Source organism: Hirundo rustica, chromosome 19 (assembly GCF_015227805.2).
Source record: "Hirundo rustica isolate bHirRus1 chromosome 19, bHirRus1.pri.v3, whole genome shotgun sequence".
Taxonomy (NCBI): domain Eukaryota; kingdom Metazoa; phylum Chordata; class Aves; order Passeriformes; family Hirundinidae; genus Hirundo; species Hirundo rustica.
In genome coordinates, this window is record NC_053468.1 from 5020808 (window position 1) to 5039791 (window position 18984).

The 18984-nt window shown below is 43.5% G+C and overlaps 1 protein-coding gene across 1 annotated transcript; it reads left to right on the top strand.

The window, feature by feature from the left end:
- Positions 1 to 1925: 1925 nt before the first annotated feature.
- NCBP3 (nuclear cap binding subunit 3) lies at positions 1926 to 18082 on the top strand. The gene is made up of 13 exons (XM_040082626.2): positions 1926 to 2091; positions 3628 to 3693; positions 4415 to 4520; positions 5408 to 5533; positions 7448 to 7576; positions 9817 to 9890; positions 10767 to 10875; positions 11642 to 11741; positions 12065 to 12171; positions 13211 to 13502; positions 14198 to 14355; positions 15468 to 15632; positions 16122 to 18082. The coding sequence occupies exons 1-13, from the start codon at positions 1939 to 1941 to the stop codon at positions 16355 to 16357; spliced, it is 1821 nt and encodes a 606-aa protein (XP_039938560.1). The 5' UTR covers positions 1926 to 1938; the 3' UTR covers positions 16358 to 18082.
- The last annotated feature ends 902 nt before the right edge of the window (positions 18083 to 18984 follow it).

The window sequence follows — 18984 nt, forward strand, 5'->3', positions numbered from 1 at the left end:
CAGTGTGTCTAAAGCCACAGTCAATCAGCAGAAAGTTTCTTGCTGAGTGCAGTGAATGAATTTTGAAAAGGTGCCAAGTATGGAGAGCTGTAGTACAGCAATGTTCTGCCCGAGGTGACATCCAAGGGACGTTAAAACAAAATCAGGAAACACCTGGGTTAGCCCAAGGTTCATCTGGTGACAGCAGTGTGAGGTGACCTGGTGTCACGTAACCCTGTCCCAAGCGCTCCTTGAAGGGTTTGGCTTTGTCCAGCTGGTCTAGATCACACGGCACTACTGTGTCCTAGTTGGAAAACTAAAATTAAAGAAGTTCCATCTCTTGGTTTCTTTTCCCTGTGACCTGAAGAAACTGCATTTCTTCCACAGAAATGTTTCCTCTTGCAATTGCCTCAGGCTCAACTGCTCGCAGGAGGTGCCTGTGTCCTGTTTATTCCTTTTCTTCATCTCATGTGGCCTGGAACCTGGCTTCACACCTGGCTTGGAAGTGTCACCTGTGTCAGAAGTTCCTGCCAGGTGCTGCTGTGGGATGTCACGGCCAAATGTAGCACTTTTGGTGAACAGTGACATGAGCCATTGTGAATAAATAATCTTGGAGCAGGTGATGGGTAGAATGATCTCTTGATCCCGGTGGATTTTGTGTGAGGGGAGGAGCCTTTATGCTGCCAGCTGGGAAATGTCTTTGTGACAAAGCCTAAATTTGAATTTTCCTGGGAAGTACCATCAGTTCAGAAGGACAGTGATGTGTCACAGGGGATGCACTGGAGGGGGTTTATTTGTAACACATGCAGAAATGAGGTGTGGAGTAGCCCGAGCTGGAGGGAAGGGTCCTGCAGTGGAAGAAGCAAAAGGAATTCTTAGTGGTGTGACGATAACAGATAACGCCAATGGTATGTGGCTGTGTAGCCTGGCAGTTGTGTGAAATAATGATGCCAAGGCAGGAGCAACTCCTCAGCTGGAACAGGGCTCTGGTCTGCTGTGTTTGAGGGAATGGAGCTGATTAGAGTATTTGGGGGAGTAAAGATCTTTTCTCATGGGGACTGGTGAAAGCATGTGGTTTATCAAGGCCAAGAGGAGTCAAGGCTGCTCTCCTAGAACAACCTAAACACCTTGGCACAAGGGGGCAAAGGGAATAACTCACCCTCAGAACACTGGGACACAACGCTGTGAATTCAGATAGTTTAAAAAAAAAAAAAAAAAAAAAAAGAAAAACTTTTTTGAAAGTTGTTCTGTGTTTGTCCACTATCCGTGCCCCTTTCCCCGGGGCCGGGGGTACGCGGGGACACGGCGCGGCCACCCTCTCACCCGCTACAGCCGCGCTCTGCTCGGTCTCTGGCCGTTCTCCACCCTGGCTCCTGAACCGGCTCCGTCCGGCCCGGCATGTGCCGGGCTGGGGGTGCGCTGGGGCTCGCCGAACGGCGGGCTCGGGGGTGCGCTGGGGCCCGGGGGTGCGTTGGATTCGCGTTGTGCTTGGCTCCGGGGGTGCCCCGGGCTCAAGGGGTCCGCCGAGTCTCTGGGGTGCGTTGGTCTCGGGGGTGCGTTGGTCTCGGGGTGCGCCGAGTCTCGGGGGTGCGTTAGCCCTCGGGGGTGCCCCGGGCTCGGAGGTGCGTTGGCCCTCGGGGGTGCCCCGGGCTCAAGGGGTCCGCCGAGTCTCGGGGGTGCGTTGGCCCTCGGGGGTGCCCCGGGCTCGGGGGTGCGTTGGCCCTCGGGGGTGCCCCGGGCTCGGAGGTGCGCTGGCCCTCGGGGGTGCCCCGGGCTCGGAGGTGCGCTGGCCCTCGGGGGTGCCCCGGCCGGGCCGCCCCCGGCTGCGGGCGGCGCTCGGGGCCGCTGCGCTCCGCCCGCCCGGCGCTCCTGGCCGCTCTCCGCGCTCGGAGCCGCCCCGCCGCTCTGTGCCGCGCCGCGCTCGTCTCGCTGGCCGCGCTGGGCGGGCCTGGCGGAGCCATGGCGGCCGTGCGGGGCCTGCGGATCTCGGTGAAGGCGGAGGCGAGCACGACCGCGGCGGAGCCGCGCGGCCCCGAGCCCGAGCCCATGGAGGTGGAAGAGGGAGAGCTGGAGACCATCCCTGTGAGGCGCTCGCTGCGGGAGCTCATCCCGGTGAGGGCCCGGAGGTGTGGGCGAGGAGGGGCTGGCTCCGGCGGCTGGGGGTGTCTGTCTGGGGGTGAGGGCTTTTGGGGGGGATCCTTGGGAAAAGGGCACCCAGGGACGAGTCCTAAGGAAGCGGGCTGGATGTGCTTGGGAAGGAATGGAATAAAGGAGGCGGTGGAGGACAGGATTTGGGGTGCAGCGTTGGGGTGTAGGGCAGGCTGTGGGTGGGAGAGTGTACGGGGAATGTTTGGTACGGGGAATACCTGGAGCAGGGAACAGGGGGTGGCCGCGGGGTAGCAGAGCTGGGAGTGTGGGCTCTGATGAGCGGCGTTTCAGGGTTTCCTTCCCGATGTTTTTCTGCCCTTTTTCACTCTCGCCGATTGTTTCTGTACAAGTTTTAGCAGGATTAGGTTTAACAACTAAAAATGGGTCACAGTTCTAAAATCCTAAGCAGTCTTCTGCTCTCCAAACTTGGGTGAAAATTGTTTCGGAAGCTAATCTTTAATTAGCTGGTCTACCAACGTGCTTGTGCTTCTACCCAACATGTGGCCTGAGAGACAGCACCGTGCTGTACTTCCTCGTGCTCCGTGAGTCAACCTCAGACAGTGGGGGTTTTCAGCTTTAAAAAATCGTGTTTATTTTGCTTTTCCTTTTCTAGTAGCTCTGACCATTTGGCAGCATTAGAGGAACTTCTGTGCTGTTACTAAGAAAAGCGGTTGGATTTTGTGCGATCTCCAGTCTCTCTAAACTGGGACCAACCTACTTCTAGAAATGGTCCTTTAGCCGAAGTAATTATTGCAGCACAAGTGTAAAGAACACGATTAATCCTAAAGAAAGCAAGAGGTGTTCTTCCAGCTCCAAACTGCTGCCAGTTGAGGTGTCAGAATGAAGCGGTGCCATTTTACAGATGCAGACAATGGAAGGGCACAGGGTCACTGGTCCAGGGGCTGTGGGGTTTAGTCCCGCTCTGAATTCAGCAGTCCTGACTGATGAACAGGAAACTTGTAATTTTCCCCCACCTCATTTTCCATTTTTACGCTCTCTCAGTGTCCAAACAGTCACCTTGGTATTCGGAATTTGAGGTTGAAATAATGATAGCATTGAAAAGTTACTTGTTTCATTGTGGATATGGCTTGGTGTTCTCACTTTCTGAGATTAAAAGCTGCAAACTGACGTTTCAGTAGTCAGGTATCACTGTTAAATTTGCTCATGTTTTACAAGGAAATTATACCCAAACCCAAAATTGTGGAAGTCTTTCTTGGGAAAGATGCTTGATGACTTTCCCTGTATTGCTGAGAGAGTAACAGCTTGGCAGCAGCTGACACAGAAACTAAATTCTGTCGAAGGAAAGAATCCTTACAGTGAGGGAAGTTTGGTTCAGTTGCTTTTACTTTCACTTTCCAGAGTACCTCTCTGTCCAGGGATGTAGCTTGGATCAAGGAAAAGAGGATCTATTTCTTGTAGAAATATTTCTTCTTTTCAGTGTAACAGGTGTGTTGCTTTCAGTGCTCATTGAGACTTCATCACCATTTTCCTTTGTTTCAGGACACCAGTAGGAGATATGAAAACAAAGCTGGAAGTTTCATCACTGGAATAGATGTAACCTCCAAGGTAATTTTTGTGCTATGGCTCTTCAGCATTTTGTCATTTTTGCCACTGGAGAGGTGGAACCATTTCATTTCTTTCTTCCCCAGCATGCACAAAGGCTTAGCCTGGTGTTCAGACAGCTGGCATGAGTCAGAATATGTGTTCCAAAGATCCAGAAACCTGTAGTCTTTCCTAATAAAATCTGGAGAGTAAGGAGCTTCTCAGCTAGTTCCCAAAACTGCACAAGTTCCAGGCTGTTGCTCGTGAGCTATATAAGAGGAGCCTGAGTTGCCAGTCTAAAAAGTTCTCTGGAGCCAGCTCTCCAGTGTTAAATTCATGCTCAGAGAAACAAATTCATATTTTGTATATATTTAAAAAACAGGGAAAAAACTCTATAATCTTCAAAGATGAATTTTGCCTGTGGTAGAAAGGCTTCTTTTAAAAGAGAGATTTTATTTAATATTTGTTAGTAAGGATTAGATAGTGTTCGTGTTCCGTGATGGAGTCTGTTGTCCAGGACACTTTGTTTTCGATGCATCCTGATTCTCGGTGCTGGACCTGTTCTGTGGCACAAAGAAATACTTTGGTGAGCTACTGCTACATTCTGAAACCTACAGCTCTCTCCAGAATTAATTAAATCATTAATATAAATTGTTGCTGTCTGGTAGATTTTGAAGTATCCTCAGTGCAGTTTGTTGAGGGTGCTCCTGATTCCTGTTTGAGTGCATTGTTTTGCGTTTTGCAGGAAGCAATTGAGAAGAAGGAACAAAGAGCCAAACGCTTCCATTTTCGGGCTGAGGTGAATCTGGCTCAGAGGAATGTGGCCCTGGACCGGGACATGATGAAGAAAGGTACGAGTTCATCCAGCAGTCAGGAAAAAAGATCCCTTTAGTTACTTCCTCACAGTGTCTCGACTTGATTTATCCTGCAATATTTTCTGCATTCGCAGAGGTTTTGCCAGATCACTGCCAAAAGGAATCATTTGGTTTTTTTCCACCTTTTCATTTGCACGTCATTATTTTTTAACCTACGTGACACTTGCCAGTTCACTCCTTGTTTCACCAACCCCAGCACAAAGACAACGTTTTTTGTGTGCCTTATTTACTTGTGTTACATGGCCAGGATTCACCTTCTGGATCAGTGCTGCTTTAAGTCTTTAAATGCCTTGTAAAAACCCTGGAGCGCTGTGTGGGCACTCGTGGAGGACTCTGTGTCCTGTGCACAGGGAGATCAGACTCTGTGCTGTACACACAGTGAAGCTGCACTGATGGCAAGCTGGAACAGAAGCCAGGAGATGTGTGCACAGCAGATTGGTGCTTTTGGCACCCTGATAGTTCTCAAGGTTTTTTTTTTTTTCCAACTGGCAGCTTGGACCTGCTAAGCTGTGGCCTGGAACAGCTCCCCATCAGGTGATACAAGTGGAAGTGCTTTGTGCACGGCCTTGTTTTGTTCTGGCTCTTTAGTGCTTAATGATAGCACTTTGGCAGTGTTCTAAGAAGAAAAAAATGTTTTTCAAGCTGTTTGGTTGCTGTGCAGTCTCTGTATCTACCAGTGCTTGTAACCTCTTTTAATTCTCAATTTATTGAAGTTTTGCACATAATTAAGTTATGGTCTATGTCATGCTTCACTTCAATTAGTTCCTCTTTAGTTTACTTAAAGTATTTGCTTTATAAACTCATATGGTGCCAATCTGAAAGCTTGGAATAAGTACCAGTTTTGAGTCTTTTCCTCTTTATAGCAATTCCTAAAGTAAGACTGGACACCATTTACATTTGTGGAGTGGATGAGATGAGTACCCAGGACATCTTTGCCTATTTCAAAGAGTATCCTCCTGCTCATATCGAGTGGCTGGATGACACCTCATGTGAGTAAACAGAGTATTTGTCATTCTTACTCTTTCTTTTAAACCTGGTCACAGCTCTATCTCTAAGGAGAAAAAGGAAAAAGGTCTAAAAATGATGTGCTGCTTCCATCTTGACATAAACAATACATCTGAGAGAGGGTGATTGAACTGTGCAGTTGGGCAGGTTGGGATGGTTTTGTGTGGAGGAGGAGGTTTGTTGCCGTATTTGTGTAGTGCATGCTCCGGGAGAAATGGGTGGGTGGAAGGAGGTGGCAGCTGGGTGTGATTTCCTTAGGATGGAAAAGGAATGTGGGTACACGTGTTAAGGGCTGCTTTGGGGTTTGAGATCAGCAAGATCAAAGGTGGGGGAGAGTTGTGCTTTCCTCACTGATTCTGAAAGCTGTTGAAGAGGTTTTTTGCTCCAGCTGGGTGCTGGATCGTGGAACAGGAACACTGTGAGGTTGTCGTGCGGCTACAAACCTTGTGCCTGAAATAATAGAAAAAAATATAGGAGCCAGTGCAGGTTTTCCAAATAGCTGGAAACTTATTGACAAGCATGGCTAAAAGCTGAGAATCACAAGCTTCATTCTCTGGAGTGACCCTGAAGAAATTCTGCTCCAGTGCAAGACAAAATAGATGGTGATCTACAAAATACTGGTGACCTTGAAGTCACTGTATGTGACAGCTTGAAGTACTGCACAAGCTGATAGAAAATGTGAAACCCAATGAGCCCTGGGTGGATAATTACAGTACAGAGCTGCTGGATGGACCTGTGCTGATGCAGATTTTGTGTTTTCTTAAATGCTACATGAGGAAATTCATGTGAAAATTAAGGCTTCGGGGTTGTAACAATACCCAGTTATAGTTATTACACATTTTTTAAATGGGGAATTTTCATGGTGTGTCTGAGTTACCATGCTAGCTATACTCTGTGAAAATATCAAGAAAAAGCTTTTTCTTTTCAGCATAGATTCGCATCATGGGAAAAACTTCAGTGTTCCCAACTGAATTATGTCTTAAGGTGACTTAGTGCAAAGGTGGATTTAATGTTCCGTGTTTGAAACTGATGAACATGAAACGATACAGCTTTTGGAAATTTGGAGATGGGAAGATGAGGCAGACTGGAAAAAAAAGTAAATTTATTAACCAGTCATGGAAGTTAATATCTGGATGTTCTTAACCTTGTAATTCTTGCCTGTTTGAGTAATTTAAGAGAGATTCTCTTATTTTGGGTCACTGCAGTTTTCTTACTATCTGAATTCACTCTGCTTAATGGCAGAACAGAGACATTTGTTGCTGTATTTGTACCAAGTGCAGAAAGCTTTTGTCCAAATCTTGTTTCTAAGCAGTTTTAGCTCTTTTCAATTTCAACATCTATGAAATGCTTTTAATTGGCCTAATAAGTTATATTTTAGTACCATCCTGAATGATACTGTGAACCTGTGTGCTCTAGAATCTGTGCAAAGCGCTTGAGCAGTCTCCTGTTTCCCCCTATTTTCCTGCCTTTTGGAAAAGATTAACAGAATTCTGCAGTAAAGTCCAAGGTTCTGTTAAGTTGCCAAAGGGGAAAAAGATCCAGGCTTCATTCCTGGCCCCTGCTGCTCCCTTAATCACAATTGTGTGGGAACACATGGATCCACTGACCCCAATCCAGTGCCCTGATTTGCTGTGTCCAGGAAGCCTCTCAAATCTATGGTTGTGCATTTCAGCGATTTTGGGGTTTTGATCAGCCCTTGTGTTTTGTAATAAGCTGAAAATTGTCTGTCCTCCAGCTCATCAGGTGTGTTAAAGAATTTGACTTTCCCTGCAAGAGATCTGATGGCTTTTCTGTCATTTCTGAGTTTTTGTCCTTAATTTCCTTCCAGCAAGGCAGGGGAGATGCGACTGCTTGATGACACCAACTGCATTTGGGTTTTGTTTTTCTGTTTGTCCCAGGTAATGTGGTCTGGCTTGATGAAGTGACAGCAACACGGGCTCTAATAAATATGAGCTCCCTGCCTGATCAGGAGAAAACAAAGAGCAGAGAAAACAATAAAGAGAAGACGGCTGAAAAAACCAAGAAAGGTAGATTGAGATACGCAAATATCCATCGTCTCATTAAATCAACGAAACTTTAAACTTGTGCTGGGGTATTGCATAACCTAAATTACTGAAGGAGCTTCTATCATATAGTTGCAGGTAAATGTATTCTGCCACTTTAAAAAAGGCTTTCATCTTGGAAACCTTTTGAAGAAGCTGCTTCTTAAAAGGTGGGTTGGAGCTAGACCAAAAGCAGTAATTCAGTCGATACTAAACGTGTTAGATGAGGGTGATACTGAGAGCTGGTATTTATAGTGGGACATGTGCACAGAAATAGCTCTGTGTGATGAGCCTACAAAGGCAAGGCAAAAAGCAGGTGTGAGAAAATGGCCTATTTTTGAACTACCACAGCTAATTCCCTTTTGGATGCACCACCATCCTTCAAGTGTGTCCCTCACAGCAGCGTGACAGCGCGTCGCTTCACCGGGGGGTGTACCAGCTCTAAATCTGGCTGTTACCCTTTTAAGAAAGGAGTTGTTAAAAGGTTGGTTATAAAAGAGCAGAGCAGCAAAAGTACATCTCAGTGTCGTGAGCAGTCTGGTACCTGACTGCCTTGGTTGTAAATTTATTTTCCTTTTATGTAGGGAAGTTCAAAAGCAGCATTTTGCTACCTGAGGGCAGTTTTGCTCTTAGGCTGCTGGGAGTGCTGTGGTTGAAGGTGCTCTATCACAGGATACACAGCACAAAAATGTTATATTTATTAAATTTTTCATTAAATTTTGCTTTAAAATGCTGTCTGTGACCTAAATGCAAGTAGCCAATCTCTCTGTTAGATATCTGCAGTGCTTCCAAAACCCTTCTGGGAAATTCGGTGTTTAAGGCTTTGTTAAACTTGGAAATTCTCCAAATTCACCCCCTTTTCCTGCTCCTTTTCTCCACAAAGCAGGGGCTCCTCAGTATCCACATGACTTTAATTTTGGCCAAATGCTGATAAAACTTCAAGTAAGACTTGTTATGAAATTTTTGGAGATTAGGAACATTGCTCAAATGGAGCATAAACATACATATTTCATCCTGCTTGCTATGAATTGCAGATTGTATTATCATTACACTCCATCTGAAAACAAGAACTGTCATCTGAATTACTCCTGTTCCTCTGGAAAAGTGGGATATTAGAGAAAGTACAGACTGTTCAATTACATCTTAAGGTGTGAGATCCATACAGATACCCTGGAGTCATCTGGCTTGGTTACATTCCTTTTTTTAGATAGGAATTTCAGGGCTGTTCAGACATTTAGGGAGGCGAAAGATTGGTCTGTGCTATGAGAAACTTCTAATTTGTGAGGGAGAAAAATGCATGGATACTCTCCCTGATGGAACTTAATTATTCTGGTTTGAATTTGGGTAATTTGTTTGCTTAAATTCTCTCTTTGGTTTCAGTCTCGTTAATTGTGCACTACTGTTTTTATTCAGGAATGTTTTCAGGATCTTTTGAACAGCTGCCGCTCTTTATTTTATAAAGTTTTTATTGTTGGATGGGATTTAAGATAAGGAACTCTAAAATATAAAAGAGAGGAAAGAGGGGGGCTTTTAATCTTAGGTCTGTGAAGTGCTTTGAGATCTTTGCAAGTGATATTGGCATATCACACTTCATAGCTCCCCATAGTCATTACTTTTTTACAGTATTTTATTTCTTGGGGACTTTGGAAAAAAAAATCGGCATGAATTTTCTTACACTGAGCTAAAAACTGAAAAATCAAAGCAGCTCACAATTTCAGCAGTTCTGGAAGCATGCACTTCTTTTTTAGTTATTTCGCAGCAAAATTAAGTCACTAAGTTTTCTTTTTTACTGCTCTCTCTCTCTCTCTCTCTAAGCTTTTGATTAATAACCTGTTTTACACTGTTAGTATTGGATATTTGTAGGCATTTGAAAAGGAGATGGAAGGAAAGGCTTTTATGTGCCTTCAGTGCCTCGGCCTTGCTGATCTCTGATTTTGAACACACTAAATCCTGACAGGCAGTGCACTTTCATTTGCTTTCAGAGAATTAAATTAATGATGCACATGTGCTGCTGCAGGCACAGGGCCCTGAATTCCACAGTGCTCCACTTTTCCATAGGCATTGACTGCTTTGACTATTCCTTAGGCTGCTCTGGAGAAAGGAAAACACCTTCAGGCTGATCTCAGACAATGTAGGTAATCATAAACCAAATGAGGCTGACACACTAAAACGGAGCTTGGTTTTGTTTTTTTGGTTTTTTTTTTTTTTCCAATTATTTTCCTCAGAAAAACAGGAGGAAAGCTCTGATGATGAGACAGAAGAAGGCGAGGTTGAGGATGACAATCCCAGTGATGTGGAGGTCAGTACAAGAGGGGAAGTGGAAACTCTGCTGTGGAAGTTTTGCTCTGGCTGGTGCGAAGTTTTCACAGCATTTTAGGTTTCTATTTGCAATTCACAGTTTAATTATCAAAATAAACTAGGTGGGGGGAGTGAGAGGGAGTGCAGGTGGTGATAATCCCAGTGTAAAGTGCTTTGTGAAAATAGATTTTGGAGAGTTTAAGAGTGATGAGCCTGGCTTCTCTTTTCTGCTGAGAGGAGGCAATGAAAGAACAATAATGGAAGGCAGTGACCTTTCAGCAGGGAAAATGCTTAGAGCCCGGTGGGATTTAGGCTGCCCATGGATCTGTGGGAATCAGCACACACAGTGATGTCCTGGCAGCAATTTAATCTCCTCTGGCTCAGGGTATAATAGGTGTGATTAGGATTTCCTTTAGGAATGCCTCAGTGAACACTCCTGCATCATGGAAGTCTGAATTGGAGTTTCTATAAAGCAGCTATAAATGAAAAAGAAAGGTTTTTAATCATTGTGTGAGGGCACGAGGACCTGTTAATAAAATTCTTTAGATATGAAACAGGGAAAAAAAAAATCATTGTCCAAGTTGTGCTATTTATTTTCTGCATTTCAGTCAGTAATATGAAGTAATTTTGACTATTACTGTATTTAATAGCCTGAGTTAATGTTATGGAGCAAGTGAAGGATGTATTTTAAATTTTCAGGGCAATTTACATTAAAAATTAACATCAGCTTGTCAAGAAAAAAAAAAAAAGCAGAGTTCATTCGAACGTCATTTGAAAAGTGACAAATAATCACTTGATTGCTTCTCTGTAAGCAACCCATTTTTGTTCCACAGTCATTTGATTTTTGAGTCCAAAATACCTTTTTTTGCCCCCAAAGTTGGATGCGCTCTCCCAAGTCGAAGAGGATTCTCTCCTACGTAACGACCTTCGCCCTGCCAATAAACTGGCTAAAGGAAACAAGCTGTTCATGAGATTTGCTACTAAAGGTAAATGACCACCTTACCAAGCACCCCGAATTCACTGCTTGTTGTAGTTCTATTTGCTGACTAATTAATGACTCAAAGTGCCTACTTCTTATTTAAAAGTGTTCTCTTTTTTTTTCTTGCTAATTGTTAGGTGTTGAGATATTGCCATAAATCTACATTTTCTTGTGTCGATCATATCCAGTTCAAGCTGTATGAAAATTACTGTACTTGGAAGTTGTATCTTAGACTCAGGGCATTCTTCCCAATTCCATGGAATAGGTTTTGTGATGCCGTTTTCCAGAAGTAAATTCCACGTTTTATAAAGATAGAGATAATTTGAGATGGAGATAATTTGGATTAATAAAAAATTATTACTAAATACTTGTTTTATTTATTTATTTATTTATTTATTTATGAATAAAATGAAAATCCATATAATTTCTGGACCAGGCAGGAAGGGGCACATTCATTAAGAGAAGAGAGGTGATGAGGAAGGTGAGTGGAAACTCCAGCAGTGACAGGAGGATGTGATGCCCTGTTAAGATGATCTGTAGAAACCCAGTCTCCCTGGAATTAAATTTCTAGACACAAATAAAGCTGTGGTGGTAGGAGAAATTCCAGAAGTGTAAGCAAAATTGAATCCTTCGTGGAGGAGGGTGAAGTAATTCTGATTTTAAGGCACACTCAGTCTCATTCTCTGTCTTTGGATGGTTATTTGTTTTTATGCTGTGCTGTAAGTTATACTCTAAGAGGGAAAAATTCCTATAATTTATGGGTTTTTTTGCAGATGACAAAAAGGAGCTGGGAGCTGCAAGGAGAAGCCAGTATTACATGAAATATGGCAATCCAAATTATGGAGGCATGAAAGGAATTCTTAGCAATTCTTGGTGAGTGCTGGGCAGAGGAATTGGAGCATTGCAGGTAATTGGACACGCTAATCTAAAACTGTTCCAATTTGTGGGTTTTCTATTTAGTTTACGTAGATGCTTCAGTGTCAATAATATTTTTGCAATGTGAGTGTGAATTACAAGGAGATAATCTCCTCATGAAAATAAAGTTCCTATTCAAACCATCCAGACCAGCTCTGACATAAATCTGTGTCTGCTGTTAAAGTAGGTGATAATTGCACCTCCTTCATCCAGGATGTAGGGCTCCATGAATGAGCCATGATCCCTGTGCCAGGGATGCCATCCCCTCTCTGGTTTTTCAGGAAGAGGAGGTACCATTCCCGTCGGATCCATCGGGATGTGATCAAGAAGAGGACGCTGATCGGGGACGATGTGGGCTTGACTCCTCCCTACAAACATCGGCACTCGGGTACTGGTGGCACTGGGACAGCCCCGTGGGGACACCGGGGCACGGAGGGCTGGGCAGGATCTGGAGCGCTGCCTCACCAATCCCGTGGGATGCGTGCAAGTTGTCTTAAAAAAATAAATCCGGATCCCGTTTTAAGAGTTCACAGGAAATTCCTGAGGCGGAAGCTTCGTTCTGCTCGTTGCTTCCCAAAATAGCTGCTGCTTTTTTAGGTGACATTTTTCCTTTTACGAATTTAGGGCACGGGGACTGTGGCATCAAAGGGCAAACAGAAGGGGTGAATGACTTTCTGAGCCTTCTTGTCATACTTGCTAAGTCAATTCTCCCAGTCTGTAAAAAGCAATCTCTAAATGTAGAACAATAGAGGTGAGAAAATTCTATGAATCAGGCTTGAGTATCTTCATCTGCTGCCTAAGGTAGAAAAATAATGGGTGTAAAAACCTGTCATGAGACAAGTACAGTGTGACTGGCCTGTTAAAAATGCAGCCACGGATGTGTCAAATCTCATGGAAGATTTTCCATGTTGGTCATGTAGTGCTCTCTGAAGAGATGTCTGAGTGCTGGTGATGACTAAATTGAAGTTATTTCTATTTAAATCGCTGTCTGTGATGAGTTCATGATAATGATACCTGTGTTCTTTTTGACATTGCTGCTTGCAGGACTTGAAAGGGTTTTTGCAGAGCCAGCAGCTGGCACATTAAGCCCTGTAAGATCCTGGGAATTGTGCTTAGCTCAGGAAGGAAGAACTGCACCTTCTACAAGAGGCAGTTGTGCTTCAGTTACTCTGCCCAGCTTTGTGCTTGGCCAGGCCTCTGAGGGCGTGAACACCAGGGACATTTTGTCCTGTGGCAGTTTTATTCCACTTAAAACATTTGGCAAAACATTCTCTCTCTTTAAGAAGAGAGAACTAAAAGAACTACAGGCTCATCTGTGGGAGATCGTTCATTACAGCGAGGCGATTTTTTCTTTTTTGGTTTGGTTTTCGAGTGCTTTCTAGAGTCGCCAAAATTCGGTGCATCTGAATGAGTTTGTCTTGCTGCAGGCTTGGTAAATGTTCCCGAAGAGCCCATTGAGGAGGAAGAGGAGGAGGAGGAGGAGGAGGATCAGGACATGGATGAAGATGACAGAGTGGTGGTGGAGTACCGGGATGAGCTGCAGGCTTTCAAGCAGTCGCGGGAGCGCAGCGCCGCGAGGAGATCCAGCGCCAGCGCCTCTGACTCGGATGAGATGGACTACGACCTGGAACTGAAAATGATTTCCACCCCCTCGCCCAAAAAAAGCATGAAGATGACCATGTATGCAGATGAGGTGGAGTCACAGCTGAAAAATATTAGGTAAAAGTTTCTTAGTCTTTAAAAGCAGCAGTGAAGAGGCATTTCCTGGTTTTAGTGACAGAGCTGTCGAAGCTTGAAGACAAACTTAAAACTACTTGTCAGTTCTTAATATAATTTTTTAGTAGATATTTTAACAAGAAATACAGAAACTAGGCTTTTGATAGAATTGACTTTTTTTAAATACAGCTTCTGCGGATCTCTCTGTCCTTGCTTATTAATAGTAATGAAACTCAAAGTAGAATCAAGAGAAATTTCTGCAAACAACCTCACTTAACAAGGAAAAATAACTCCTCTGTTTTCTCTTTCACCCTCGCTCTTTATCTCAGAAAGAAAAATAACCTTCAGTTGTTGATAATAACAAGGAATTTATCTTCATTATGGGCTTACTAACCCATGTTGTATATGTTGTAGATGAATAAAATAACTGTGTGTCCCTTCAGTAGAGCGGTTATACTCACTATAACATCTACAATTTTGAGGCTGCCTTGAAATGGATACTGAGATATTAATGGAATTATTGTTACATTTAGGATTCTGGCTTGAACAGCTTCTAAGCATTGTTTCTACTTCTTCTCAGCAGAGAAATCCTGATATTATTATTTCCTGTGGTGTAATTTTCCGTATAAAAAGACTTTAGAGCTATACTAGATGGAATTTTATTTAGAGGACGTCAAATCTATGATTTTTTTTTTTAGGAATTCCATGCGAGCAGATAGCATAGCCACCAGCAACATCAAAAACAGGATTGGCAGCAAGGGATCCTTGGAGAAAGTTGCAGATGTGAGGCTCCTGTTGGAAGAGAAACGTCAGAGTAACTCTGGGCCACGGCAGCCAAACAGCACTGTCAAATCAGGTAATTTTATCACTCATTGCTGGGCACAATTGTCACTAAAATGTATTTATTTCACACCTGTGCTCCACTGCAGATAAACCCTGCATTCACACAGTTTGTCCTCACTAAGAGGAGGGGAAAAAATCAAGTACGCTTTAGGGAAAGCTTTTTTAGCGATGTTGATTTCCATCCATTCTCTTTGCCTGTGCCAATTTCCCCTCACTTTGTCCTTTCTGATTTGCTCAGCTCTCTGCAGCTGAGAAACAGCACACAGGGAAGGTCATGCACAAAATCAAATGTGAAACACTGACTACACTTAAAGATACACATAAATACACACAAAAATGTGTATTGCATGAAGATGGTGTTTTTGCATTTGGCGGGATTTATTTCTGAGCTTAAGTGACTTATTTCTTTGACTTAAACATGTAGAATTTTAGCTGCTTCTGACTGACATAGGTAATATTATCTGACTGATAAGTGAAAAATAATCTTTTTATATCAATGAAATGTCAAAATTATGTTTGTTACCCCTCCTGCCCATTTTGGGCCTCTGACAAGTTGACACATGGTCCCACAATTTCCTGTTGCCTGGACCCCCTGAACAACTGGGAACATCCTGCTATGCCAGGCAAACCTCAGAATACAAAATTCACATCAAGGCTTAAGTATTAATATCTTTAGTATTCTTTTTATTTTATTCTGCCAGAGACCAAGCAGTAGTAAAATTCTAAATCAGGTTATCTGTTACCTGAAAAGAATTGTTGAAGGCAGACCAGTTTTCATGGAATTTTACCTCCTGCTGGATATTTACACACTCTGCTGCCACACCAGAAAAGCAGCAGGCCGTGGGACAACTTAGGTTTTTATCTTTTGGACAGAGCATAACTTGAAAACATGAAATGTCAAATTTATTGCCAATACTTAAATGAAATCTGGCTAAATTGTATTGCAGAAATTGCCGGGAAATTTGATTATGAAAGACTTAAATTTAAAGAAAAGCTAAAAACAGACGATCTGTCTAGTTTTAATAGTGAATGATCATAAACTGAGCTGGCAGAGGTAGAGTAAATGCAAAAGGAATTTTTATTTTTTTTCTTTTCGGTCATTTTAATCACTGAAAATATCCCCAGATGTGAGGCAGAGACTGGGAAAAAGGCCACACTCTCCAGAAATCAAAGCTCCAAGCAGTACCTGTGCTCCTCGTCGAGAGCCAATCTCAGATGTGCACAGCAGGCTGGGAATCCCCAAACAAGATGTAAAAGGCCTCTACTCTGACACCAGAGAGAAGAAATCAGGTTAGTTCTGTGCAGGAAATGTTCTGCTGCAGTTCCTTTGGTTCTGGAGTCTTAAAGAGAAATTCTGGCAGAAAGCCATGAAGGGGTGAAGCTGAACAAAATTCAAGTTAGCAAATGTTTGAAATCTAAATGCGTGTAGGGAGGAGCTGGGGGGTTTTGGGAGCAGTATTTTTATGGAGGTGTGCCGAGGATCAAGCACTGCTTTCAAACTGTGGGCAGCAAAACAAGTGTCAGGAATGCAGGGGCACTTCAGGTGTGAATGAAACATCCTCTGCAAACGGCGAACAGTGAACAAGGCTGCCCTGAGCCTCCTGCAGCTTCATCTCAATTACTCTTCGAAGCATAATCAGTTCCATGCCAGGTATCAAGGTGGGAGGAGTAGGAAGGGTTTGAAGAGTTGCAGTGAGTTCCAGAGTTGGTTCCTTGACTTCTTCCTCTCAGTCCTGTCTGTTTCGGTTTTTGTTAAATGTTTGTTTTTCATCTGCTTAGGTAATTTATGGACCAGATTGGGGTCTGCTCCAAAGACACAAGAAAAGGCTCCAGAGAAAGCTGAAAACTCTGTGGCATCTCCAGAGGAAGATGACTCTGAGCTGCAGAGGGTTTGGGGCGCTCTCATTAAGGAAAAAGAACAGTCCAGGCAAAAAAAGAGTCGCTTGGATCATTTACCCTCCCTACAGATCGAGATCAGCCGGGAAAGCAGCTCCGGCTCAGACTCTGAATCATGACTGGTTCCACAGCCTGACCCTCCAGGGGGGGACTCTGCAGCGTGGCAGGATCCCCTCTGCCCGAAAGCTGGACACTGGCAAAGACTCTGCAGTGAAGGTTCCAGAAATGTCTCTGTTCCTTTTCTACAACAAGAGAGGCATAAACCACTTGAAACCTAAAGCAGAGACGTTTGTCTGGAGTCTGTGGCTGGCCCTGTGCTCTGTGGGGCATTGTCATCTCTGTTTGTGACAGCAAACCTGTAGTGAATTGTAGCAAAACATTTTCTCCCCCGAGCTTTGAACTTAAAAGATGAGGCAGAAATGCTCTGTGTTTTTAAGGAGACCTTTTCTGTTCTTGATATTTTCATCATGGAGGCTTTCAACAAAACGTTTTACACACTTCATCCAAAGAACAGGGCGTTTCATTATCCAGATCATTGCCTTGCCCTTCTGGCTCTTACCAGCACCTTTCCTTTCCTCTTGAAGTAATAACAATAAAGCTTCCTGGGTGGGCAGCCAGCAAGGATAAAGCATGAAGGGATTGATTGTCACATTCCCTTCCTCCAACACACTGAATGTAAACCCAAGTTACACTTTTGAATACATTCAGGTTCCATGTAGTTATCCCAGTGGCACCACCAGAATCCAAGGGATCTTGCTCATTTATTTTGGTGATGCCACGTTTTGCTGTAGCAGGGATTGAGATGTTCAGGACTGCCAAGCTGGATGTTTGACAATTGTGTAAAACCCTGAGGGTTTGGGGTTTTGTTTTGGTTTTTTTTTTTTTGCTGTTGTTCCATGAGGAGACATTATATTGCTTTCATTCCACCTGGATTATGTCCTAAAGCAGTCCAACAGCTGGAAAACATTTTTATATTTCTGAGAATCTTGCTGTTGGTGAAAGCTCTGGTGGTGTGCTCTATCTATATAGAAGTGAAAGAGAAAAGGAAACCTTTAGGATCACTGTCTCCTGTCAATATTTTGGATGTTCTTCCTGTATAGTACACGTGGATGTCGACATGAGTGATTGTTCCATTCAGCTTTTTTACCTGCACATTTTCGCCCCTCCCTGGGTAGGACAAGGGTTTGATCAATGTGCAACTGCTGATTTTTTGGGTTTTTTTCCATGTTGCCAGTAATTCTGAGTGAGGAATAATGCAGCACATCACATTCAGGTAAACAACAGGTAGCAAAACCATTTTTATAGTCTGAAATCTGTTTGCAGTGTTCCTTGGTTCTGTCAGTCCAAAATACCTGTGAACTTCTCTTCCCATTTCTGCTTTTTAACAAGCAAATTTTTCCCCCCTTTTTTTTTTTTTCCCCCCCCTATTTTTGTACTAAGTTGAAGTAGGTTTGAGGTTTCAGCGAGGAATCTGCAAGATTAACTTTTTTTATGCTTTATGATGTGTGAGGATAGCAGCATGTAAAATGAAAGGTCAGATGACAGGCACAGTGACTGGAGGGGCAATCTGGGGGCTGGCCAGGCTTCAAGCCTTACTCTTCCCTTGTTTTGTGACACTCATCCTTGATTTTCTATTTAATTATTGACTATATAAATGTCTCATAAAAGCACTGTCGAGAGAAACGCCTGCAATGTCTGATCACTGTAATAAGTCATTTTAAACGTGTGCTTTCGTTGATGTCCTCTCCCCAAGCCTCCCCAGAGAATCACGCCCGTCTCTCCAGATCCTGATAAAATTTATTTAACCCGTGTCTTTTTGCCGGTAAACCTCTGTGTTGTGTCACTGCTTTGAATCCACTGGGACCTTTCCTTTTCCTGAAAGGAATCGACCACCTCATCCACCAAAGCTCCTGGATTATTGGGAACCCTTGCGTGGTGTTTCCATGTCAGTATTCCTGATTTAAACCTGGTGATGGATAAACTAATGGGAAGAGAGGATGTCTTTAGCTGATCTAAAAGATGTGTGAAATCAAGCACAGGAGAAAGCAGCCTGGACTCTGCTTCTGCCTTCCAGGTTGTCAGAAATACACCTTAAAAATTCCCCCACGCCGGTCAGGACTGTGGTTTTATGGTTTTAGGGGTTTATGTGTGGCACTGAGCCCACAGGAGCTTAGCTGCAAGAAATATCGAGGTTTATTGTTAAAGGGACCATTAGAGAGGGTTTTATAATTGAGTGTGCTTGGGTTTGCTTTTTTATGATGTACAGAGAAGCCTTGAAGTGTGCTGGTATCAGGAATTCATTCCAGCTTTGGGCTCCCTTAGTTACCTGAGCAAGAAGTGCTGGGATTTGGGAATTAAAAACAAACGCTGAATTCTAAGTCAATGCTTTTTCCTCAACGTTTTAACTTCCATCTATTTGATTGAGGGATTGCAAAGAGAATTTTGTTCCAAGTCCCCTTCTCTTTGTGTTCAGCTGTGCAGTCCTTAACTAATGTGTATTCTTGATTTTTTTTTTTTTTATACTGACCTCCCAGCTGTCATCACCTTCAGGAATTTGATGCAGAAATTGATGTTTGATAGGGAGGTGGGGCTTGTGTATTTCAGTAAAATGTGTTTATGTTGAAAATTGCAAAAAAGGAGAATGTTGGCTTTGGCTCTTGCCTCAGAGGAAAAGCTGAATTTTAGGTGATTTGTTACAGCACCACACCAGTCCTTCTTGTAGGAAGTTTTTGCTGTTTGGAAAAGG